The 11,888-nt window shown below is 42.2% G+C and overlaps 1 protein-coding gene across 6 annotated transcripts; it reads left to right on the top strand.

Annotated features, from left to right (window-relative positions):
- The first annotated feature begins 3 nt into the window (after window positions 1–3).
- prc1b (protein regulator of cytokinesis 1b) lies at window positions 4–10,150 on the top strand. 6 transcript variants are annotated; one of them, XM_085139455.1, is made up of 15 exons: window positions 4–349; window positions 573–705; window positions 2,646–2,768; window positions 3,030–3,263; window positions 3,465–3,635; window positions 3,723–3,872; window positions 3,982–4,129; window positions 4,207–4,343; window positions 5,980–6,075; window positions 6,162–6,308; window positions 6,390–6,503; window positions 6,595–6,708; window positions 7,178–7,283; window positions 7,491–7,525; window positions 8,441–10,150. In XM_085139455.1, the coding sequence occupies exons 1-14, from the start codon at window positions 123–125 to the stop codon at window positions 7,508–7,510; spliced, it is 1,920 nt and encodes a 639-aa protein (XP_084995581.1). In that variant the 5' UTR covers window positions 4–122; the 3' UTR covers window positions 7,511–7,525; window positions 8,441–10,150. The 6 variants fall into 6 exon arrangements, with proteins under 6 accessions (XP_084995581.1, XP_084995343.1, XP_084995208.1 ...); XM_085139217.1 differs by having other exon boundaries at window positions 7,178–7,360; XM_085139082.1 differs by lacking the exon at window positions 8,441–10,150 and adding an exon at window positions 7,794–8,412 and having other exon boundaries at window positions 7,178–7,360.
- The last annotated feature ends 1,738 nt before the right edge of the window (window positions 10,151–11,888 follow it).

Below are 11,888 nucleotides of genomic sequence, written 5' to 3'. Positions count from 1 at the left end.
TGCTGTGAGTTCATCAGTTTAAAATTAACTGCAGTTTCTTCTGTTCTACTACGTGACGTCAGCGCACCGTCAGTGCGATCGTTGCGTTTGTTTTCTTGACGACGTGCAGTTCATTGCATGCAATGGGTAGAAGAAACCCTGGCGGCCCGATGTGGTGTGACAAAACGAGCGCACTGGCAGCACGGGCCAATCGGAGAGCGGGACGCTGCGAGTTGCGTATTTTGAACTGTGTACAAACGGACTGGGCGCAGGAGAGAAGCGGCCGTCTGAGGCTTGACTTTTCCACAGGTGTTTTAAACGGTTTTACCTGTAATTGTAACGGGCTCTGGAATTTAACGATGAGGAAAAGGTATGTTTAATCTCTTTGTTTCTCGCAGTGGAGTCAGTGTTTGTAAACTATATATTGGGCTCTTAGCAGCTTACTGTTAGCTAATGTCAAAGGCAGTTCGTAATTGATGTGTACGTGTTCCACAAAAATCCTGTTGTTGTTATAATGTTACGAACGGCTGGATTATCGATAGCTTGTGAATCCTGTATTAATAAACGACGGTGTCTCCTGCGTTTGTTTTTAGCGAGGTACTCGCAGTGGAGGCTGTGTCGTGCCTGAATAAAGCGCTTTGCCACCTAAAGGACATTTGGGAGGAGATCGGCATCCCGGAGGACCAGAGACTACAGAGAACGAATGTAGTCAAAAGTCACATAAAGGTGAGACCATTTCACATGTAACAGTATGTGTAACCTCTGATCACTGCTGACGTGTCAGTGACTCAAATGCACCTGCTGGATTGTGACCGGGTTTAAGTTTTAGGCTAGTGGTGTTTCACTGAGTCTGGGTCCTATCATGGTGCAGGGTGCTTTGGGTGAGTGTAAATTTGAATGACAGCAATAAAGAAGGATGGGATTGATGCTTGCATTCATTATGAGCGAAACGAGACTGGAGACATTCAAAGAATCCGGAAAATCTGCAACAGCAAAGGTAGTGGGAGAAGGTCAACTTCCCGGGGGAGGGGCTTTTTAAAGCCTTGTGTTTGGGCAAAGTCATCACACCTGTGAGCAGTTTGTCATCAGATTGTAGTTGTTCTGTTCAAATGATCTGTTGTTTACATGCTGCTCAGTTTGATCTTCGGTGGATAAAAACAGTCACACTTAATGAATCATCCATTTGCAGAACAGAAGAGGCAACATGAGACCTCTTAAGAAACATGAGTGCATTCCTTTAAAAGAAATGTAAATTGTGTTTGCTTTTATTAAACACTTCGTCAACTCTGTAGACATTACGTGTGCATCACTGTGGCAAAAAGAAGAACCTGTCTCTTACATCTTTGTGGAACAGCTGTGCTCTTTGTCAATGACGAGTTCTCTGTGATGTTCACCCTTTGCTATCTCATGCTCTTTTTTTTTTTTTTTACTTGCTGACATCAGGGGAGTTTGGACAACCCTAATTTAGACAACGCTTCAAAATATCTGCCTGAACAAGTGCTCAGAAATATTTCAATATGACTGTTGTAGAGTGGCAAGGCTTGTTACTAAGAGATCTTTGGCAGTGGAAAATATTTACAGCTCTGATGATATTAATACCTCAGCCGGTCGCAGCAGATGGCTTTTACACTGCAGCTGCAGCCACTAGAGCGCAGGGCGCATCACCTCTGCCTGTTCGGTCAGCAACATCAGTTTGCCGTTGATCTGACTACAAAGTAAAGCGTCTCCTTCATTATGCTGTGGTAACATTTAATGTTTAAACGGATCCAGTTTAAGGTTTCACTGTTATAATGTGTGCAGCACTAACCTTAGAAATAAACAGCAGCACTGAGAGTTTATTTCACCGCTCTGTGTGCTGCATCATCAGGTTGCTGCAGCATCCATTGCTTGATCTTTTGCAACACTGTTACATTTTACTGTTATATTTTTTCAGATTCTTTATAGATGATCATTTTGTCATCATCTGATTGGAGTAGACATGCAGATCATTTTGTGTGGGAGAGGAGTCATGTGACCCATGAAACACAACATTTTATGAGTTTGTTCAGAGTTGAAAGCTCCGCTTCAGAAAGAAAGCTGATAGCCACTGTAGTGATGCCTATTATAGTCTAAAAACTACAATAGAGTTAAAGTTATCTGCAGATCAGATGCATCTGGAAGTAAATATATTTCTGTGCTATTGACATGAAGTTTTCACCAGAAGTCAGTAACAACCTGTCCAATCAACACATGCAAAGAATTCAAAGCCAAGGAAAGTCATGACACCAGCAGAAGTGCATCAGGACTGAAAGCAATTTTTGCCACTCGGTGCAAATTAATATCAGCTGATTCAGTCCCAACTAGAATTGGTGATTGTTCAAAATTTATTTTATCCCCCTTATTTCAGTAGAAACATCAGAACTAATATCTAAACAGATACCATAGTTTGGGTAAGTTGTTGCTATCCTAATGTGCATTTTAAAACGAAGAACTGTGCTAGCTCTTTGGTTTACAAGGAGCAGTAAGCTAACCACCAAAGTCTTTGTTGCCGATTATATCTGGATTTCATGAACTGAAATTGAAATGACTGTTTCCTAAATAATCACAATAACAAAATGATCAGCTGTTGAAGAGAATTTTGATATTTACACTAAACTCCTGTTTGATTTGCTGCTTTTCTCCAACAGAATTTATTAGACATGATGATTCAAGAAGAGGAATCTCTGAAAAAGAGGCTCATCCTTAGCCTTCAGACATGCAAAACAGAAATGGAGAAACTCTGCTTGGAGCTTCAGCTGCCCGTGTTCGAGGTAACAGCGCGTTTCCATCTCAACGTGTTTAACTGGAAACTGAATCAAACATTTAATTACACGTCATCGAGGATCCTCCTCGGCAAATGACTGATTATATCATTGATATTCAACAAGCCTAACCTGCTTCCTCCTTTTGCTGTAAAACCATTTCTAACTTCATGCCTGTCAGTCACTGTAGTTACCAGCTGATGTCTTTAATGACAATTTAGTGACTTTAAAAAAACAACTTTTTGCTGTTAAATTTGTTTGCATATTAAGGAAGAGGCTGGCATCAGCATGCTCCAGCAAGAGAAGAACATCCGCACACAGGTGGAGGCCCTGATAAAGGAGAAGGCTCAGCGGCTGCAGCAGCTGAAGGCTCTGCTGGAGCAGGACCAGGACCTGTGCGACGTCCTGTGCTCCGTGCCGTACGGCATCGCTCCCGACTCCGTCCCCTCACTGGAAACACTGGACAACTTCCACCAGCACATCGCCAACCAGAACGAAGAGAGGGTAGGACCTTGTAGTTCAAACCACACCTCTAACAGAACATTAATGTGGCTGCATGAAGAGAAACTGTGGGATGGACACTGCTACAAGCAGGAGAGATGTCACTGGACAGGCTGAGATCAGTCTGGGTGCAGCACTGTTTGATGAGCAGGTTTTGTTTCTTCTTCATTGTTACGTCACATTTTGACTGCTTCATGTTTCCAGATGAAGCGACACGCTGAGTTCACGGAGCTCAAAAAGCAGATCATTTTATACATGGAGGAGCTGGACCGTGTCCCCGAAACCAGCTTTGAGAAGGACGTGGTCTGTGAGGATGAGGACTCTTTTTGCCTCTCTAGAGACAACATTACGTCACTCAAACTGCTTCTTTGCCAGGTGAGCAGAATCTTTTTCTTTTTTGCATAAATCGTCATTTCAGCCCAACCTGCTGAGTTGCTAACTGATGCTGTGTTGATCTTGCAGCTTGAGGAACGCAAGGCAGAGAACGAGGCCATGTGTGAGAGTCACAGAGAGAAGATCCAGCAGCTGTGGGACAGACTGCAGGTTCCACAGGAGGAAAGGGAGGCTTTCAGCCAACACATGGTCACGTCCAGGAAGAGGAATTTGGATGCGGTGAGAAGATGCTGCAGATTATTTTACCTGTTCTTTGTGGACAGCTGTGAGTTCCAGTTCTGTGGCTGCTGTTTTGCCGTGTTGTTTGAGCTTTATTTGTCCTCCTCAGTTACAAACAGAAGTCCAGCGTCTCGAGGAGCTCAAACTGCAGAACATCCGCAATGTCATAGATGCCATCCGCTCTGAGATCACTGTCTTCTGGGAGAAGTGCTTCCTCAGCACAGACCAGCGGCAGGCTTTCACACCATATTTTAGTGGTGGGTTTTCTTGTTCGTCACACATTCATTTAGCCTTTTGTTCGGTTTTTTTAACTTAAGCTGACTGATTGTTTTAGAGGACTTTACTGAAGATCTGTTAAGTCTGCACGATGCTGAGATCCAGCGCTTGAAGCAGCATTATGAGGATCACAAAGAGCTTTTTGAAGGGGTTCAGCAGTGGGAGCAAAGCTGGAGACTCTTCCTGGAATTGGAGGTGAGTTTGACAGGAAGCTACGTCCATGTATAACACTGACACAAAATTAGTTTGTTTTATGTCTACTGAAACATTTGAATTATAGTTATATCATGGACACGATGTGTAGACTCTCAGCTTTCATTCTAGAGTCTCTGACGTGTTTAGGAGCTGAAGCTCCTCCACATGTGCCACCCTCCTTTTTTTTTTTTTTTTTTTTTTCTTTTCTTTTCTTTAAGGGACCATGGGCAGGTGTGTGCGATTCCTCTGTTAAATCATTATTAAGTAAGCAGATAAAAAGCCTGCAGTCTGAGGTGTGGTGCTTGCATTTGGAAGATTTTGCTGTAAACAGACCACATGTGGTCAAAGGAGCGCTCCATGCAGGTGAAACGATCCATCCTTAAGCTGTGAAGAAAAAACATCCATCCAAGAAATTACTGCAATATTAGGAGCGGCAAAATCTACAGTTTGGTGCAAGAAAGAAAGAAAGCTGTGGTGAACTCAGCAACACAAAGACCTGGATGTCCACAGACATCAGTGTGATCGCAGAATCATTTCCATGGTGATGAGAAACTCTTCACAAAGTGAATAACACTCTCCAGGAGGGAGGTAGGAGGTAGGCTTATCAGTACCAAGTGTACCATAAAGAGAAGACTGCATGAAAGTAAATGCACAGGGTTCATTGCAAGGTGCAAAAAAGAAGTCATCTCAAAAAGCCAGCACAGATCTGGACAAAAGATGAAACAGACATCAACTTCTACCTGAATGGAAGGTGTGGAACAGCTGATGATCCAAAGCACATCATCGGTGACACACGGCATCATGGACTGAAGCACAGGGACACAGGAGCAGCTGAATGAACTCTGAGGTGTTCAGAGACTGTCTGCTCAAATCCAGCTAAATGCAGTCAGATTGATTAGCCGGTGTTTCATAATACAGATGGACCACAAGCCAGAACATGCAGCCAAAGCAACCCAGCAGTTTATTAATGCAAAGAAGAGGAATGTTCTTTATTGGCCAAGTCAGTCAACTGATCTTAACCCAACTGAGCGTTTTACTTGTTGAAGACTAAACTTCACAAACAAACAGGAAGTGAAACCCGCTGCAGTAAAGGCCTGGCAGAGCTTTAAAAAAGGAGGAAACCAGCATCTGGGGATGTTCAAGACTTCAGGCTGTCAAAGCTAGCAAACAGTTTGTCCAATGACCTTTGAGCCCCTGAAATGAAGGGGTTGTGTTAAAATGCTTTATTTGGTCACATTTATCCAGTCTTTTTGTTCAACCCACTGAATTTAAGCTGAAAGTCTGCACTTGATCTGCATCTGAGTCGTTTCATTTAAAATTCACTGTGGTGATGTACAGAACCAACATTAGAAACAAGTTGTTTCAAAATATTTATGGACCTCTCTATGTGCTGTGACTGGTCTAAAATCTCACTCAGATAATTGCTTTTAATTCTAAATCTGTTATACAGATTATGAACATGTGTGGCAGGAAAAGTTCATACAAATAAAACATGAATATCCATGTTTCATCACTTTAAATGAACATTTCTGAATTAATTTGGAAACATTTGTCACTCCCTTAATGAACATGTTCTATTTGGCAATGCTGCTTCCAGGTCCATCTCCATTTCTTTCACTTTCTTTCTTTTCTTCAGAAAAAAGCAACAGATCCATCGAGGTTCACTAACAGAGGAGGAAATCTTCTCAAAGAGGAGAAACAGAAATCTGACCTGCTTAAAAGCCTGCCAAAGGTAAAGAGCGAAGGCCACCTCTTTCCTGAGCTGATAATATCCTGTAGCATTAATCGTGTGTGTGTGCGCGTCTTTCCTTTTTAAAGATTGAAAAGAGATTAAAAGCCCAGATCGACACGTGGGAACAGGAGCAGGGTCGAGACTTTCAAGTAAACGGCCAGAAGTTTCTGCAGTACGTGGAGGAGCAGTGGGAGCTGCACCGAATAGAGAAGGAGAAGGAGAAGCTGGAGAGGGTAAGAGTGTGTTTGTATTAAAAGCTTACCCACGGTGTTTGCTAAGGGTGCTGATGATTCGTCTTTCCACCATCTCTGCAGCACATTAAGAAAAGCAAACAAACGGAGGAGGACATGTTGTACGGAACCGCAGTACGAACCCCAACCAAGCGCAGGTTCCTGGGCACCGCCACCCCAAATAAATCACGAAAGATGGTAAATGTCAGCTTGTAGTCTGGGTTTTGCTTCTTGCTGTAATTAAGCCGCCGTCTCTGCAGCACTGACCCTGCTTCGTCTCTCTTATCAGGGTAATGCGACCTCCAGCATCTCTAGTGGCACCTCTAACAGCACAATGCGCTCTGTCTATGGCGGGACTGTCTGCCGCTCGCCGGCGCCGCGCCCTCCCCTCTCAGCAAACAAGGTTGGCTTGATTTTTGGGAAACTTGTTCACATCGAAAGCATGCTCACTGACATTTGAGCCTCGGACGTAAAACATGTTAGATGTTTTTCCTGGTTCGTCTTTGGAGTCAGTTAAACACAAAGTGGTCAAATTGATCCATCAGCTCGATATAGACACCAATTGCCTAACTTATTATAACCTGTCTATTTTACTGCTTCATGCTAAAATGTACCATAGTTGCATCGTGTTGTGCGACTGTTATATTTTTCTTATCAGCAGAGCATGCCTATAAATGCTTCAAGACGTTTACACGTGTTGTCTTATTTTTCGTCTCAGTGGTGCAGAAACCTTTCATGATTTAAAAATATTCTGTTTGAACTATTTAAAGTACAAACAGTGTATTTATCAGTGCTTTGGGGAATTGAGTGAGTTGGTGTAAAGAAGCAACAACTCTGTATTTCTCTGATGTGACTCTGTCCTCCTCCATCAGACCCTGGCAGCGCGGACACCGGGGGGCTGTAAACCCCCCCACCTGAGACTGCAGGGATGCAACAAAGAGAATGAGGCCCAGCTGAAGGGCAGCAGCCCTCTGAGGGGTGCGTTGCTGACTCCTGCTAGTCCACAGCGTAACTTCAGCATAGCCTCTGTTGCCAGCACATATTCAGAGTTTGTGGTAATTTAACACTTTTGTCTCTGCATGTCTTTATTATTTCGGTCCCTCTGTTTCTGTGCAATAACATTTTAAAGCATAAAGTCAAGGATGAAGTACACGATAATGCTTATGATGTATATTTGTATTTTAGAGGGACTTGGTCAGCACTGAATCTGTTCCATCAAGGTGTGTTTAAAGTCCTGAAACTTTGCATAATCCTAACTAATCGCCTTAATCTGCTCTAACGGCACGCTTCAAACCAAAGACAGAAATCACACTTAAAGATAAAATTAACAATTAACTTTCTTAAACGTGATGTCACAGATTTATGGGTAGCATAGATTAACAGTGGGTTACTCAGACACTGTGTTAATTTACTAATCGTTGATATAGTGGATGTGAATCAAGGCTTTTGAGCCCTCTGTATCAGGTTTCTTTGCGCTGTATGTCATAGACGGGGAACCTCCTTAGTTTGGAGCTGTGGGGTCTACATTAACGACTGTGAGCGCAGGAGCTCCCGTCCATCTCCTGTTCAAATTTTCTGCTTATCGGATCAAAAGAGATTTGGCTCGAAGGAGCTGAAACACACTGTCCAACTGAGGGGCTCCACGAAGAGCAGTGTGACGTGAATAAAGATTTATTTTAGACTGTAAATAATCCAAAGCTGCTTTGAGTTTACTTTATTTCATCAAGTCTTCACTGTGACAGCACAAGCAAACTAAACAAATCCACAATCATGACCCTGTCCACAGAGGAAGCACGTACATGTGAGAGCAGCTCGCTAAGCTCATACTAACAGCTAAACGAGGCTCTCTTTGGGCTTCTGTGATTGGCTTTTGCTGCCATAGTCACTGAAGGTTCTCCAAAATGTCACCATTAACCGTTGTTGGGTGTGCCGACATGTCAGCGACGGCTAATGCAAGTTCAGTGTTTGGACAACTTTATTCATCTGCACTGCTGTTGCTGCTAGCACTACTTACATGAGCAGCACTTTAATATCTGTGTGATTGTCTGATTTACACTAACAGTGTGTGTCTTGTCTTCTCTAACGGCCCGCACACGTATGTGACGTCACGCTCACCCCTGCTCGTTTTTCCACAGCGAGACCTGTCCAAGGCCTCTGACGCCAAGATCCAGCACGGCATCCTGAACTCCACCACCACCAACCTTTGACCTCTCTGCTCTGATTGGTTAAAGTTGAGGTCTCATTCAACAAGTGTCACTACCTTTCACAGCGATCTGCTTGTCCATGTAAATGAAGGCATTAATATATTATGTGTTAAATGTTTGAGAGCAAAGGCCTGAGGAAGCTTTTTGGTGTTTGCCTGTCACTGAGAACAGTCAAACCAACACTACTTTGGCTGTATAATTTTACAGTTATTCTAATAGTATTGTCCATATCTTATACTGCACATTCTTGTTTTTTAGAGAAACAGTTGAATAAGAAGTTTAGCTTTATAAAGTTATGCAATCTGGGGCTGCAGGCCATATATGTATGATGAATGTATTGCACTTTGTTTAGAAAATATATTGCTGCGATTAGTGTAATTTCACACAGACTCACACTGTTCGCTCAGTCTGTTTGTTTTCCCTAAATGTTTCTGTATATATGTCTCTATGCTGTTTGTGTTTTTTAAGCTAATTCATAAAGATTTCAGGCTGTCAGGACTTTAAAGCCCCTTTTTGGACATGAAAAAGTTTCAGTGACACATTTGCCTACATGCGTGACACCATCACGTCTCTGGTGAAGTGCAACCGAACTTTTGAACGTTTGGTTTTCTCCACTATTCTCATTAACAGAGAAAACTATGGATTAGCACGTGTGCAGGTGTAAGTCTTTGTGCGCTTCAGTTTCAGGCTTGTGTCACGTTCAGATCTGCGCATATGGGTCCATCCTGGTAAAGTTGCCATGATGACTCCTGCAGAAAAATGCTGCCATCAGATTATGAGAAAAGGAATGAGTGTCTGAGAGGGGCTTGAGGTTACATGTTTGAAATCACAGAAACGTCATATCACAGCTGATTTTGGAAGCAAGAAAAATAAATGAATACATTTTTCACTCAAAGACTCATATATCTAAGGAGATGGAGGAAAAACAACAAGGGTGTAATGTGTGACAACAAAGAAACTGGTTGGCAAAAAAAAGGCCGCCCTCTAACATTTTGTGGAGCCTATTTGGAGATTATTTTTAAAAACATATCAAGACACACAAACCCCAAAGTTTTCAGAGGGTTCTCACAGGTTTAGCCAGTGTGTAGCACAAACATGTTTGACATCAGAGGCTCTGGTTGGTTCGTATGGAACGCCAGGACTGACATAATGAATTAATTAAATACACCATTAAATAATTAATTAAATGTGTGGACTTGGGGCAGCCAGGTATCCCAGAATGCATTTCAAATCACAGGCAGCAATGTTGGTGGTGTAAAGTTTTAAAATACCCCGTTATTCTGTTACCAGCTACACTTTTAATAGTGTTTTAGCCACGAATGTAGCGCCGTATCTTCACAAGTCTGGTCAGGTTGTCGACATAGAACATGTTTGCAAAAGTGCTCAGCTAACAGTCAGCTGACAGAGTGCACCGAGCTCACAGCCCCGGTGTTCCAGCTTCACTGTTTGTTTTTTGGGGGAAAGGGGGGTTAACCGGTTTGTTTACATAGTCCACTCTCCGTGTTCCACATGTTGCATTCGCAGATTCTCATTTTCACCAAACGATCGTCTCTTTCCGCCTGGTCTTGTGTCTCTGTGCTTCTGTAACATAAAGAACGAGCTGACATTTTTCTCACGACACCAGCGATCAGCTGAACAGGCCCTCAGTTTACCTGCATGCATCCTCCTCCTCACCTGTCAGCTGTTTAACACCTGCTGCTAGTTCAAGAAACACGCCCACGTGACCTGGTGATAGTCACAGTTTAACTGTGCTCGATATAATGCAATGTCGGCGCATAGTATTTTTCCCGAGCGCAGAGCTGCTGGAGTTTGTTTCCCTACAGAGCACTTGGAAACAGGTGGAAACTAGCGAGCTAACTTCCTGTTAACTTCTAACTTTGTTGAATTTAATAAATCTGTTTTCATGGATACATGGATGTTAAACTTAATTGTTACACCTGGTAAAGCAGCAACGCTGATGATTTTATTAAAGATGAAAGAATTTAGACCGTTTTTAACTCTCAGTGTTTGTTTGACTTTGGGCCCTGAAGGGAAAGAAGTTTTGGACCCAGATTACTCCGTGAAGCTCCTCACTACGGCAGCCGTAATGCTCTGACGAGCCATCAAGCAGTTAAACTTAATTAAACTTAAAACAGATTTATTAAATTCTTATTGTAGGTATTCTCTGCAGTTAGCTTAGCAATGGTATGTGTTTCTGTAAAGCCTCAAAGTCAGGGAGAGTCAATAAGGAGAAAGGCCCCAAATTTTAGACACTCCTGCACAGCCCTCTTCCAGAAGCAGCCAATCATCAGTGATTGCACTATAACTACATCCTGCACCAAATGCACCTGTAAATGTGGACCATCTCTAAAGAAGACGACCATAACCATAGCATTATGTTTTCAGCTCACACCAGGCTGCACAGCACAGTTGCCTTTATAACGATAAAAACTAAACGTAATCTTTGAGTACGAAGCCGTTACTTACATCCATTTTATCTTTTAATGTCCTAGTATGGTGAGAATAGTTTTATTTGACACCATAAAGCAAAGTCATCATTTTTAAATGAAAACATTTACATTTTAATATAAATGTTTTGAATGATGTATAAGGAAAAGACTAAATGGAATATTTCCATATGAGGGTGCTGGATCTCAGGATGCTAGTAGACTGTTATTCATATATACTCGTATGTGTTACAAATTATATGAAGAATAAACCACACAATGAAAATCTTTTTTTAAAATTTATGATAGAATGACAATATTAAACAATGGAAAAGCCCTAAACATTACAGGAAAACCTCAACATTGAAATTTGAGTCAGCACAGTATATAAACACGATGGGAGTGAGAGACAGAGAGAAGTAGTGCTCCGTGCATCATGGCAAGTCCCCCAGCAAATACAGACTATGACAGCATAACTGAAGCATGGGTTAACAAAAGGCACATTTTGAGCCTAACCTTAAAAGAAGAAATCATTTGTGTCCTGAGTCCAAGCTGTGAGGTCAGGAGAGGGGACTGAGACCTGAAGCTTCTGCCTACCATTCTACTTTTAAAAACGCCAGAGTGCTGGGCTGTTGTTTTCATATTTTAACTAGCGAGATTTTCTGACGTATCTTTGGCAGATACCGTGATTTATTTCGATGATAAGAAAGCGCAGTGAAAAATCAGGCTTTTATTTTGGAATAGCTTTTGAGAGATTACATTTTAATGTGTAAAAAAAAAAGTTCTGACAGTCCTTTAAAAAATGTGATATATGAAGTTGTTGTACTCATTATATATGTTCGACTTTGCACCTTAACATCAGCTGGTCGAGCAGAAAAAATATTCTGATTTGAGACTGAATCTATGGATGGAAGGCCAGTGTGTTTATTTTGAAGGGGTAGCAGTCGGCGGAA

This window comes from Neolamprologus multifasciatus, chromosome 1 (genome assembly GCF_963576455.1).
Source record: "Neolamprologus multifasciatus chromosome 1, fNeoMul1.2, whole genome shotgun sequence".
Taxonomy (NCBI): Eukaryota; Metazoa; Chordata; class Actinopteri; order Cichliformes; family Cichlidae; genus Neolamprologus; species Neolamprologus multifasciatus.
The sequence above is the reverse complement of the archived record's forward strand: the minus strand, read 5'-3'. Positions and strand labels throughout refer to the sequence as shown.

Excerpts from the sequence above, each read along its gene's own strand:
- prc1b (XM_085139082.1), top strand. The coding sequence starts at position 123 with ATGGGTAGAAGAAACCCTGGCGGCCCGATGTGGTGTGACAAAACGAGC. Across the intron at positions 350-572 it reads AATTTAACGATGAGGAAAAG|CGAGGTACTCGCAGTGGAGG; the intron begins GTATGTTTAATC and ends GTTTGTTTTTAG. Across the intron at positions 2,769-3,029 it reads TTCAGCTGCCCGTGTTCGAG|GAAGAGGCTGGCATCAGCAT; the intron begins GTAACAGCGCGT and ends TTGCATATTAAG.